The sequence below is a fragment of the Natrix helvetica genome, assembly GCF_964273705.1.
Source record: "Natrix helvetica genome assembly, chromosome: 2".
Classification (NCBI taxonomy): Eukaryota; Metazoa; Chordata; class Lepidosauria; order Squamata; family Natricidae; genus Natrix; species Natrix helvetica.
The window spans coordinates 230,235,947-230,249,974 of NC_138552.1; the positions used below are offsets into that span (position 1 = coordinate 230,235,947).

A 14,028-nucleotide genomic window follows, 5' to 3' on the forward strand; every position below is an offset into this window, starting at 1 on the left:
TTGCAAATGAAGCAAGGTTTGAATGGCTGCCCCAATATCAAAGTGTGAAGATGTTCCTGCTTTTGATGAAGGTTCCTTTCTGAATAAGTAGAGGCATTGGAAATACTTCCTATTTTGGTGGGGTTTTTTAATTGATTTGCTTAAAAGGAGGACCAAAAGCCAAAGGCCTTGATATAAAACCACAAGGCAGGCTAACTTTGGAGCAAGCAGTGGAGTTACCATGTAGCTATTTCTTACTATTGGATGTCTCCTCCAGATGTTAATTAAACTACAGCTCCTAGCATCCTTTATGTTTTGCAATGCTTGGGGGCAGGGTGTGTAGTTGATGGGAATTGTAGTTCAGCCATACCTGGAGAGCCACAGATTCCTCAGCCTTGAGTTAGGGTCATCTTTAAAGAAAAGTGGGGTCATCCTTAATGAGAAGTCAAGCGTAACATCTCAGGCACCATTGCGAACATCATCTAGCATTTATAACACAAGGGTCCTTCCCCCTCTCCCCCCCTCCATGCTAAAGAAAAAAAAACATTACGTGGGATTCTTTTTGATGCCAGCATGATTGCTCTCAAGCTTCCATCTGCATGGCCCAGCCATCATAGTTTGCCTCCAGGTTTCCCATATAGGCAGAAAGCTTAACGGGTCCTTCCCTCTTCCCCTTTTCTGTCCACTCCACAGAAATACATTGCCCAGGTGCTACAGGATTCTCCACCAGACGGTGACACAGCTGAGTCCGAAGAACGGGGGTCCCAGGACGAGGATCTCATCAACCCCAATGGCATTAATGACACAGATTTCCAATCGTGTGAGGACAGCCTGATAGAAAATGAAGTCCATCATTAGGGATTGTGGGAAAGCACGAGGGGGCAGGGGAGTCCTGAGAGTTGACACGGCTGCTGTGCACTGTATGTATATGTATGTGTGAATGAGCAATAGAAGGAAAGTCCAAGGGGAAGAAGAGCAGCACATGCTCAGCACCAATCATAAACACCTCCCATTCACTTGGCTGTTGCATTATTGCTCATTCCAGGGTGGGGCGAAACCATTTGACTTTCATTCTCTGTCTTTCCTATCATTTCTCCTTCTCCTTCTCCCTCTCCCCCTCCTCCTCCTCCTCCTTCTCCTCCCGACGCCCCACCGAGAGTAGGAGCAGAAAGACTCTGATAAGCTACCTGCCGTTCCCACTTTCTGAAGCCCTACAAGTCCAAGATGGAGTCAAAGGAATGACTTTGCTACTTCATGGTCTCAAGGAGAGGAACTGAAGCAAGGACATCAGAAGATTCTAATGGCAAGGATCTATTCTGGCAGACAGCCCATCCTGCCCTGGACTGCTACCCTTCTCTAGAACTCTAGAGTCTCAGACACTAATAATGAATTAGGTTCCAATGAGGACTGAGCTTTAATCAAGGTACTGAATTTCTAAGCTAAGATTATGGGTGGCTTTGAACCTGGCAGGAACCAGTGGTTCCAGCCAAGCGGAGCTGTTTTTAATTGTGTATAAATTTCCTACTTGCTTGTGCATCAACAAGCATCTTATCTCAGATGGCCAAGATGCAACCCTATGATAACCTTGGTCTTGGTCACTTGTTCTCTCCAAAGCGGGCTGTAAATAAGCTATCAAGAGCAAGAGGGATTGAATGGAAGAGGCCATCTGCTGCCATGAACACAACCCAATGAAGGCCACAATTGGAGAATGCTGTCTTAACAGCAGGTATCAATGAACAACTGCTAGTCACTCCTGTAGCTCCCCGGGGTGGGGGGATGAGTGCCTGTTTCAGGGTGAGAAAAGGGGCAGGGGATTTGCCTGGAGGGGGCTCAGCAGGAAAAGCCGCCCCTCCAAGTATCTCTTCCACCGCTTCCACCCTGAAGGTGGGACGAAGCACAGTAGTTTGGGTTCTGCAGCAACTTTTGCACATTTGTTTTACCTTCAAAATTGACTAAAACCCTGCTCTCTTGTCCTAATTTCCCAGAAGGGGGAGGAAGAGAAGGGTTGGTTTTCTAAATTTGTAACTGGAAAAGGTTTCCACCGAATCCCCAAGATCGTAAGGCTTCCCAGCTCATCCATTTGCACCTCGGACCCTTGCATGAGGTTGCCTGTTTATTCCATAAGAGGCAGCTCAGCTGCTCTACTGATCCCACCGCCTTGCATGGAACTCTATGGAGCTACCTTCCAATTCAAGGGTTGCCATCTCTGGGCCTGCTTCCCCAGGTGGGAATTCAGCTGCTGGGCCTTTTCCTTCAAAAGTGGTCTTTTTTTCCGAGGGCACTTTAAATTAATCTAGTTAGAATAGAGATAAGGCATAGAGAGATCAGAATTTGCAGGTAGAGACCCTGCTTTTTCAGATGGACTTTATGGGGAGGCAAAGAAGCTGTCGTTTCCCCTTTCACCTCTGGACTGCCTAGCATCTTGGCTAAGGCAAACCAACTCTCTTGAGCTGAATCCTTTCCTGAATGAAGCCTAGACAGGAGGACGTACTTTGCTGCTAAGCGGTCTTAAATGTTTTGCCTTCTGTCCTCTGCACAATTCTGCCCTTTGCCTGCCAGAATCAGTACTTGAGGAATGTTACCGACGTTACCTAGAGGCAGAGAACTTATCCATTGTTTCAGTGGAGGTGGGTGTAAATTAACTTGCTTTGGTCTTTCAGCCAGAGGGGCTTGAAGCTTTTTAGCGAGGTGAGATAGCCAGGTGGGGAACAAGATTATAGAAACTTGCCTACTTGGTAAATCAGGGTACAATCAAGGACAAGTACTGAGGATTAGGCTGAGTCAAAACTGGGTAAGCTACCCAAGGTCAGGAATCCCAACCAAGAAGCCCTTTGAGTTGGAGAAAGAGCTGGACTTCCCATTTCCCTTAAAGAAGGAGAGATGAAAGTTTGAGGAACCTCTTTCACCCCTTGGAAGCTGGACCACAGCTTGTGGTGGGGTTTCTTTTCTGGAGCTTTCCTAGATGTTGGTAAGGAGGGGTAGAGGAGCATGAGCCCCTCTCCTTCTTCCCCTGCTGTCATGGCCACTTTGGTGGAACAGCCACTCTGCTGCTGAAGTCGCACATGGGATTTTATTTTAAGCATTTGTTCCCGGATGTTTCTTCAATGCTGTCTAGAAATAGTGTGTGTTCCATGCCAGAGTTTCCTGTCCTGGTCCCTTGGCACCATATTCCTAAAAGCCCAGTCACCAAGGCTGTATCTGCATCAACCCCACGGCTTCCATCTGGGAACATGGAGAGAGATCTGACATCTGTGTCTATACAGCTGCAGTGCAAGGCTGGCTTCTGCTAGTGGGGATTGGGTGCAGATCATTGGTGTCCCTCTGCTGCAGGGAGCTCTGTTCTAACTGGCACTTTGTCTGTGTAGAGATGTGTATAAATACCTTGTACATATTTGTGTAAAAAAAGGAGAAAAAAGAGGAACTTATCATATTTCCATGATGTTTGTGTCTGTGTGTGTATATATACATATGCTACCTAAAAGTGGGTTGGAGGCAGAGGTGAAATCAATGTACCTTCACTACCGGTTCACAAAGGTGAGTGCATGCGCCACCTCCGTGCATGCGCAGGACCTGCGCATGCACAGGGTGTCAAGAATGGGAAGTGATGACATCCCGGCGGGTGGGTGAAGACTCCTGCCGCACTGGTGCCAGTTTGCATGAACTAGATAGAACCAGCTGAATAGCACCACTGGTTGGAGGGAAGACACAAGATTGACCACCGTTTGAAAAGCAGCAGACAACAAACAAATAAGGTTAGAATGTATGGGGATGATTTATTTTACTTATATGTTGCCCATCTCACTCTTGAAAGTAACTCTGGATAGCATTTACTTTAATGAGGGAGAAGCACTTTTATGTTAGCAGATTACTGGGAATTGCATTTCCCTCCATACTGCTACCATAATACTGATTCAACATTGAAAAGAACAATCTCACTATGAGGTGGATTTCCCATCATCAAGCTCTCTCTCTAGTGCTACACTAAACATTTCTTGAATGCTTTTGCAAACATTTTCATACAGTTGGAGAGAGAGAAGAAACGGCTAGCAGTGCATTTCCTAGAAAAAAGGAATGCCCATTTGTCATTCTCTTAAATGAAATGTACTCAAACTAAAGCACGTTTTATATTTTGCCGCTCTAGACAACACATCCTGAGACAGCTTTTCTGCAATTTAAAATACAAAGGGGGGGGGAAATCCTTGACAAAAAAATTCCTCCTTTTCATAGTGCGATGGAGTGATGGGCATGGAAGAAAAACTATTTGCTAATACAAAGTAAATACAGAATATGTTTTGCTAAGCATGGCTTCGAGGTTCTATCTGCTTTCTCCAAAATGCTCAGCATCAGTGATGTATTGGGGAAAAGAAAGGCAACTGTCTAAAGTCCATATCCCCAAACATTTGCTCTTTCTAAAGCAACTGACAGCTAATGTAGATCTCTTATTACTTGACAACTATGTAAATCCCAGCTTGGGACAAAACCAACACAGGCCAAATAGGCTCTTGACTTGAAAGTACGGCTAAGGGAGCCAAGTCTTTTAAGGGCTAAAAGGCTCTGGATGTCTGCCAGCTACTGTATGAACACAACACTCTTTTTGATGCTTTACCGTTGCTGTCTGTTGCTTCCTAATCTCGCTGCCAACTGGATCTGAATGAGATGGCAGTGAAATGAATTCATCTTTAGTGGAAGTAAAAACACTGAAAAAGAGATCCTCGGGATGAAAAGACAGCTGCACTGGAGAGGTGGGAGATTGTACGCAGCCCTATTCTAAGGTAAACACAAAGCAAGATTAAGGAGCAAAAATAACAACAGGTTTACAACTACTAATTCCAATTTTCCCATATAAACTCAGATGCAAAGAAACGGGCTTTTTTTTTTAAAAAAAAAGTTCATTCTTTGCAACAAGACAGGCGGTGAAGAATTGCTCCCTCTTTTTGTCTCCAAGTCCCCATATTTTTTCCTCCATGTATTCTGACTTGCAGAGGGGCCATCAAGGAGAGCTGCATCCATCTTTTGACCCTGGTGAGAACCAAGGTTGGAGCAAGGGATAACTGGCTCTTATTTAAGGCATTCTCACTTCTTTTCACAATCCTCATGCTCTGGAGAATTGAACAAATTATCTGTTAAATATGATAGATACCAATTTAGATGACTTTAGAACAAATACATGGAACATTAGGCCTCAGTAGTTCCTAGTTGATGACTCTTCAACCAAGGTAAGAAAAAGATCCTAAATCAAAATTAATTTCTGGTGAAAACATGAACATGGAATTTTTAGTAGACTTGGACTTCTTTTGTACTCTCATGCAAGCATTAACCTGATCAAATGTTGCTTAGCATTTTTTGAGATCAATCAGAATTAGCTTAGTGATGCCAGCAAGATCGGTTGGTGTCTCAGTGTTCCACCCAAGGGACAAGCAGTATATTTTAAATACCAGCTATAGAGAGAACAGGGAGACAGCTGTTGCCCTGTATTCATGGTGATGAGCTTGCTACCTTTATATGGTTAGCCATATAAACACAATCTAGAATTAGAGGTATATCCGAGCTGCTAAACTCAGGATTAATGATGCCAATATTTAAGTTTTCTCCACCTCTTTGCTGCCATCCAGTGGCCATCAGGATTTTTTTTTAAAGCCCAAACACAATACCCCTTTATTTAGATAGGACATTACCTAGGTTTGTTTGCCTGCACACCCCTTGCAGGTGCTTGTGCTGTCCTGGAATGGATATTTTTCTGGTATGTGTTTCCAAGATCCGAATTTAGACTACATCCGAACTACATAAAATCCTTTTCAAAGGCTCGAGTTGATGCTGCAATTGTGGGTAATCAGAGGGCCGTTCGTGCCGACAGAGGGAGCCCGAGAGTTAAACAAGCTGGTGTAGTTGAGCGTTGTTAAACTCACGGCTGAGATTTGGAGCCTTATGTTCCTTATTGGCCGAATCGGAACTTGCTGAGTGCCTCAAAGGAAGCTTCGCTCTTCTTCAATCACCATCTTGAGGCGACACTTAACGAGGCGGGAAACTTTTTAAGTGAAAAGCTGGAATTCGCCTGAAACTTCAGATTCCGTCACCCCTTGGAGTGCAACGAAGTTCTGAAAGAGTGGCAAAGAAAAAGGCACTCCGCACTGTGACCTACTCCTTGAAGTATCTCAGTGCCGGCATTATTAGAAGAAACAAAGGCACAAATCTGGTTCCGGGGCTCTATAGATTTGCCCGCCCCGTTGCCCTCCCCGGTTTCTCTGGGTGTGGCAGCGGCCCGCCGGACTGCCGCAGTCAACATAGCTGAAGCCTGACTCAAAGCGGGGCCGAGATTCCCGAGGAGGCCACGGGGTTTCTCCCTCGCAGAGGAGACTCTTAAAGGCGCCGGGAATTGCCTGCCATTTGGGGCTGCGCTTGGATGGATGGCCCCGCCGCCTTCTCCTTGGACTCACGCGGGGCTGCTGGCCGTCCGGGAAACCGCGGAGACGCGTGTCTCGTGCGCATAAAGCCTGTCTTTTGTTGAGTTTAAATCCACTCGAGCAGCATTGATAGCTTTCCCAGACCTTGCTACACGAACCACCGTTAACCTAACAGCAGAAGTTATTAATGATTAATTATTGGGTGCTAGTAAGTTAATTACAACTTATCTCATATTATCCCACTGTCCTTTTAATGAACCAAATAAGTTGGGCTGCGCTCCCCCCACCCCAACAAAAACAAAAAACCCCAACACCAAATATCCTGCGATGGAATTCATAAAACATAGCTGGAGTCAGTAGTTCAGGGGTGTGCAAACACGTTTGGACACCCCTGCAGTAGTTACTCAGCCCAATGTTCTGTATGTATATGGGACACTTAAAGAAACAAAAAAGAGAGAGAGAGAGAGAGAGAGAGAGAGAGAGAGAGAGAGAGAGAGAGAGAGAGAGAGAGAGAGAGAGAGAGAGAGAGAGAGAGAGAGAGAGAGAGAGAGAGAGAGAGAAATTGTTACACCATGAAAAAATAACTTCATACATTGGTGGTGACTGAAATAAAAGTAAAAAAGAAAACTGGGAAAAACTACTTAAAGAAAAAGATGTATATAGTAGCCATGTAATGTAAATATAGAATTGATTTTCAGATATCCTTAAGCTTATTAAATCTTCTGTAGATCATATTGAAAAACATTGCTTCATCTTCATACATTAGGATAAATTTGCAAAAGCAGGTAATAGGATTCATGCGGTATCAGAGTATAACTTCTTTCAGTTCACACAAGATTATTCTCTTTATTTAGTGTCCAAAGATCTAAATGCCAGATTGTGTGGCTACAAAGCCCTTTCTCCAATTTCACATGAAACAATGGAATTGTGATGTTTTGAAATCCTTTGCTTATTCACATTTGAGTTGTCCTCAGTTAATTGTATGTAAGCCAAGTATTGTCAGGGAACTTTATTTTCAAAGGAAATCATATTTTTAGATATGCCCTGTTGCTGTTAAAAGTATTATGGCTCCAACAATGGAGGTTTTTAAGAAGAGATTGGACAACCATTTGTCTGAATGGTTCAAGCAATAGAGTTTTCTGCTTGAGCAGAGGGTTGGACTAGAAGACCTTCAAGGTCCCTTCCAACTCTGTTAAGAAACAATATATTCATACATCAGTATGCGTTCAGGTGTACTATGATTTGTTTGTTGATCCAGATTTAAGGACTAATGCAGAACACAACATCCATCTGGGCACATCTGCAATCCTTTATCCAGCCAAGTCTCAGGGATACATGTCAAGTCTGTCAATCCATCCATAATTAAATCATGAACAAGATTAATGCATGTACTTTTATGGTTTTTCCATAGTCTCCATATCACATATATATGGGGGGTATTTTGTGATACTACCAGGGGTTTTAGCTTCATTAAAAGCAGTAGGATTTTGAAGCATAGATCTAAAAATGAGCGACTGCCATGTCTGATTTGCTAGTTTTGTAATTTATATGCTGAATATATTTTAAGGACTTAAGCTTTGGGTGAGCTTAAACAAATAGGGCAGTAAGTTTCCAGTCCAAACTCATTCAACCACATTCCTCAGGGTTTATTTTCCTAATCATGTAACTAAGCAGCTGTTCTCACCACCCTTGGATATGTAAAATGACAGTCCACAGACAAACCATCTGCAGTCACCAGCTTTCCATATCTGACAAAACAGACTTCCTTTACGTTTTTTTTCCAACCCAATGAAGATACACATATGGACATTTGGCACATACCATAGCAATAACACATAATTGCAAATTCTCCTGAGGAGGACAATAGAAAAGCAAGAAGACTAGCATAGTCCTCCCAAAAGCAAGATAAAAGGTAAAGTTTCCTTTAAATCAAGCTAATCTGGTGACTTTATGGACTTGTCTATCAGAGGTAGATGTACCACTTCTATATTCTTCTAGGTTTCTTTTTGACATGCCCAATCTAGCCATAGCCCTAACATTCATTATGTCCCATGCAAATACTTGTGTTTGCTTATTATCCTTTGATTAGTTTCAGTCCATAGAAAATCAGTCAAGTGTTGTATTTGCTTAATAAGTTAATATTAATAAGCAGGAACATGGTTAATAAGCAGGAACAAGGATCGCAACTAAAATTTCCATTCCAATAAGAGCCAAAATAGGTATAAAAGAATAGAAAACTTGAGACTCTGCCCTGGGTCACATTGGATCATATACTTCGTATACCTGGAGCCGTATCCTATATCAAAGGAAACTGATATAGGAGTCTTTGGCCTACACTGGAAGACTGGAGTATAAAATGAAGTTGCAGAAATGATGACACTGAACTTGGTCAAGGAAAACATCACAAATACTTTCTGGAAAGACTGGAAACTTCATGTAGATATTTTGTTGAAAGAAGAAAAGATTGAATAAGTGATTTTCAGATTTGAACATTAAAAAGGGTTAAAGAGGAGGGGGGCGGAATATAAGATGGTAGCTATTTGATAGAAAGGCAGAAGGTATGTTTTCATTTTCTCATAATTTAACCCTTTTTTCTTCTTCTTTTTGTTTTGTATACTTTTATTGTATCAAAAAAAAAGTAATTAAAAAAAGATATAGCCGTCTTTTCAGTTTCAAAATTGCTTCTGCCCGAAGTATTTAAGCATTGCATGGATCAATGCCTTTTGAAAAGTATTCATATCACACCATGGACACGCCCAAAGGAAAATGAGTGTATGTGCAAGCAAACAATGAAACATTTGGCTAGAAGGGAGTAGGCTGTCTATTTGTCCTCCTTTGAATGAGAGTGGTACACCTGCCAGGAAGGAATATATTGGACTGGACGCAGTTCCACCCTTGGTTGCCCTGAATCAGAGCTGGCAATGTACAACCCAGCCCCCTTCTTTTGTGATTCCCCACCACTATTGCTGGTGATCAGGAGGATGAATTCTCTCTATTCTGAAGCAGAAAACACACCTGTATGCCAGTCGCAGTGCAAGTGCTAAAGCAGGCTTGCCATACTTAAAGAGACCCAAAGACATCCTCCTCTAAGGGGTGGGTGGGTATGGATTTGGTAGGGGGAAATAAAATCCAAACTTTATCCATTGTCCATCTACGTACGAAGGGTTACCGATCTCAACCGTAACCCCTCGGCCACGTTGACTCCAACCCTATATTTGCAGCATCGTTTCATCGGCCCCCACCCCTTCTATCACCTACAACGAATGTGGTCCAAGATCAATCGGTATGTGACTATTTACGGGTTGTATGGCGAAAGGAGCCGGGGCGTCTCGTCTCGTACTGTCCAACACCAATTTTTTGCAGCAGAGAAGAGCTGCTGCACCCCGCGTGAACTCTCGCATCCCGACACAGCAGCGGCGCCTTTAAATACCCCTCCCCCCTCCCCGAAGCCCAAGCTCCAATGGACCCGCCCGCACATTCAGCCAGCTAAACCCCACCTTCGTTGCCCGGAACTTGGAAGGGCAGCTGCTGCGCTTAAATTCGGAGGCGATGTGCTGGGCGTAGGGAGGGGTTCCGAGAAGCAGAATTGTGGCCTTGCGGAAGCCGGCGGTAAGTAGATTCCAGTGAACGGCCCTTCCACACAATCCGATTAAGGCTTAGTTTCATTCGGGGCGCTGGAGGGGATGGGGGGGGCGCAGTTACTGACTCCAGCGGTTTCTCGGCTCCGCTCTTTCTTTCTTCCTTTGCTGCAAGGCCTTGAGATACTGGCTGTGCCAAGTGCCCTTCCCTGATTGAGCAGCAAAAGCTTCCGCTTTTCTCCAGGACTGGCCGCAGGACAATCTTGGTAGCCCCCCATGGGGAGAGCTGGCCAGAGTTGGTCGCTCCGCAGATCGTCACCCTATTACTGTCTCATAGCCGGGTGACCGAGATTGCGGACGCGCCTTCCGCCCTAAATTAAGACTCTGGAACTGTACGGTGAATTGAGTAATGCAGCTCCGATCAGTCCTTTCGTGAAAGGTGCGCTCGCGGTGTTTTATGTAGGTGTGAGGATGATCTTTCCACCGGGATTACTATCTGTGACTCTTAGTCTGTGTAGCTGGAAGCTGACCTGAGTGGTTGCCAAATTAACGAGTAACACTCCTGGAAGGCCTAACCAGGAGTAAGCAGGAGGCGTTAGTTGCCTTGAGTTTTCTAAGATGGAAAGCTTTGCTTAAAGTTATATCAGTCCCAACCACACCACCCCTAATTTCAAATTTGCTTCAGAGTCAGCCGGCTCAGTTTAGCTATGCGGACAGTGTCTTCTTGCCTGCTCTTCTCTCTGCAGTGATTGTGTGATGAAAACTTGGGTTGGCAGTGCAAAAGGATGGGGAGGCCAGCTTGGGATCTGTATCTGATTGTAGATGATGATGATGTTTTGAAAGATTCTTTTGAAAGGTCTAGGAGGGAAACATCTTTTCATGCTGGCTCCTCAAATTCCTTTTTGTTGTACTGATGGTTTGATGTTGCCATTTCCAACTTGGCTTCTTCTGTATATGCTGAACCTGCATCTCCAAATTCTTAACCAGAGTGGTACAAGCCTAGTTCATCCAGGGGATACCAGTGTAGGAAAAATATGTTTTTGCATGTAAGCCTGTCTGATTTGTTTTCTTAATTTATTGGGACACTTTTTTCCCTGCAATCATTTGTGTGGATACAGTAGAATTTAGGGTCTATTCATGTTATATTGATTCCTCTCTTGTAGATGGACACTTTGTTGATAGGGGAGGTTCAGGCTAGCAACTGTGCAAAATTAAAATTTACTAGTTACTATCACTTGTGTGTTCCACCCTTTCAAAGGATCCTTTCAATTTTACTCAAAATGCCAAGAAAGAGCAAAAATTGGTGGTCTAACTTGCCTGCTCTAGACTTTACAGCAACCAATATTCTTTCATCTCCAATCCATAGCAGAACAAAATCATTTTTTATCTTTGTGTTTTTTTATGATTTATTACTTTAATGTTTTCAATGTTTTTATGTTGTAAGTCGCCGAGAATCATTGGATACGAGTGGTGAATAAATTTCATAAATAAATAAATTTTTATACATACAGAACACTCATCCATTTCCTTAATGTTTTGCATTTTAGGCTATTTGCAAAAAGGTTTCTGCAATTTCTATGATGGGTAACAAAAAAAAACCTACAAAAGCATGGCACCAACAAGTCATAAGGTGTGGTAAGGCAGTGATTCCTGCAAATGAGGCAAATAGCTGCCTGACATGGAATGGCAACCTTTTTTTTTAACAGTCCAGTTCTGTAGTGATTTGAAACAGCCTGGAATTTGTGAACAATTTCTATTACTTTATAATATAGCATAAGGAACGTGGTGGCTAAGACGCTGAGCTTGTCGATCAGAAAGGTCGGCAGTTCAGTGGTTCAAATCCCTAGCGCCGCATAACGGAGTGAGCTCCTGTTACTTGTCCCATCTTCTGCCAACCTAGCAGTTTGAAAGCATGTAAAAATGCAAGAAGAAAAATAGGAAACCACTTTTGATGGGATGGTAACAGAGTTCCATGCACCTTCGGCATTTAGTCATGCCGGCCACATGACCACAGAGTCATCTTCAGACAGCGCTGGCTCTTCAGCTTTAAAATGGAGATGAGCACTGCCCCCTAGAGTCAGGAATGACTAGCACATATTTTTTCCACCTCAAGCACAAAATCCAGAAGCAGTTTCCAAGTAGAAATAAATGTATTTTTTTCTTTGATCAAAACAGTCAATTTAGTCATCTCTTCTAACTCCATTAATTTTTGCAGCCGTTCATCCTTTGTGGAGATCGAGATGACCTTCCATTTCTGTGCATAAAGTAGTGTTGCTGCTGTCAACATATATAACATCAGTTCCGAATTTTTTTTACAGGTCTTTTTCCATTAAACCCAAAAGAAAAGTGTCTGGTATTCTCTTTATATTCACTTTAAGAATTTTCTGTATTAAGATATGAATCCTACTTCAATATTTCTTTGCTTTACCACACGTCCACCCTAAATGATAAAAAGGCCCTTCTTTACATTTATATTTCCAACATTCATTTGAAACAGCATTTATTTAGTCAGAAATAAATCTGCTCAACTCCCAGAAATAGCTAACTCTGTGATCTCAATGGTATAGAACAGTTTCTGAGTTGGCACAGAGTGCTTGTATGGAAGTGCCTATAATACATGTGTAACATTATGGTCTGGATTGCAGATCTTCACTTCCCATAAAGTATACTATAAATCTTCCTGATGGATACAGTCTGTTGCTTGCTTGTAACTATATTTCTTTCATTGGTAGATGCCTTTGTTCCTGGTGAACATTCATTCTTCTCTTAGTACATAAGGTGGGATGATTGGATGCAATTCACAAGTATTCAGTTTTGCTGAATTTTGGCCTTTTCTTTTTCAAAGGTCTACGAAAGAAATTGTGTAGAGTTGAATTGCAAGCCGTATAACAATGGAGGAAAGTTGCAGTGGATATGTTCTTCCATAACTCTCCCTGAATTGTCAATATTATTATTTGCATTTCTACCTCACTTTTCTTCGTAAAATGACAGATTTATATCTATCACTAACTTAGTTATCAGTATTATCTCCTCTACCTGGTTTGTTTAAGATGGGTTTTTAGTCAAATGCTTGATCCAGAAATTCTTTTAAATTTATTAAAAAATTATTCTAGAATTGGGGGTTTTTTCATCTTGAGTGCCATGAAACCCTCTGAGATTCTGATGAGATGGTCAATGGAACCCTTCTCAGAGAACTGCACTTAAGTGCATGAAATAAATATATAGTGATAGACTGTATTTTTAAAAATCCAATTATGCTCTAATAAAGTTATCAAAATATTTTAAAATAATAAATAGATAATATAGTAGTGTGTTCTTTATTCATGAAATCGTTAGTAAGACCATATAACATTTTCTAGGATAAAATGATCTTAGACAATGAGCTATATCGAAGTTTTTTTTAATTTTTAGAGTCTAAGTTTATAGATTATCTTGTTGCTTAAATATATTATTGAAGGAAAAACCAATTTCAGCTAAAAGGTAAAGTTGCATGTTTTCCCCATTTAAGTTCATAGACCCCTAAAAATCAATCTGTGAACTCTAGCTTCAGAACCCCTATTAGCCAAAATTTGCTGTGTGTAACTTATCACTTCCTTGCTGAAAAGACTCATTCTGAGCTGGAGCTTGGAAAGAAATGAATAGATTGGAATAAGATGGTAGACTCTAGAAAGAGTGCAGAGAAGAGCAACAAAGATGATTAGGGGACTAGAGACTAAAACATATGAAGAACGGTTGCAGGAACTGGGTATTAAGAGAAAGAAGGACTAGGGGAGACATGATAGCATTGTTCCAATATCTCAGGGGTTGCCACAAAGAAGAGGGAGTCAAACTATTCTCCAAGGCACCTAAGGGTAGAACAAGAAGCAATGGGTGGAAGCTAATCAAAGAGAGAAGCAACTTAGAACTGAGGGGAAATTTCCTGACAGTTAGAACAATTAATCAGTGGAACAGCTTGCCTCCAGAAGTTGTGAATGCCCCAACACTGGAAGTCTTTAAGAAGATGTTGGATAGCCATTTGTCTGAAACGGTGTAGGGTTTCCTACCTAGGCAGGGGGTTGGACTAGAAGACC

General features: G+C 42.3%; 2 protein-coding genes across 6 annotated transcripts in view; both read left to right on the forward strand.

Annotated features, from left to right (window-relative positions):
* Positions 1-3,413, forward strand: part of TMEM63B (transmembrane protein 63B) — an 89,849-nt gene extending 86,436 nt beyond the window's left edge. For 4 of the 5 annotated variants that reach the window (XM_081941553.1, XM_081941552.1, XM_081941555.1 and 1 more), the window contains one exon: positions 673-3,413. In XM_081941553.1, coding sequence (XP_081797679.1) covers positions 673-837 — 165 coding nt within the window. In that variant the 3' untranslated portion in view covers positions 838-3,413. The remainder of the gene's footprint in view (positions 1-672) is intronic. The other variant, XM_081941554.1, reaches the window with a different exon arrangement.
* Positions 3,414-9,830: 6,417 nt separating this feature from the next.
* The window catches only part of CAPN11 (calpain 11), a 50,931-nt gene continuing 46,733 nt past the window's right edge, over positions 9,831-14,028 (forward strand). Inside the window, exon 1 of the mRNA XM_081941557.1 lies at positions 9,831-9,989. The gene's annotated coding sequence lies outside the window, so the exon portion shown is untranslated. The remainder of the gene's footprint in view (positions 9,990-14,028) is intronic.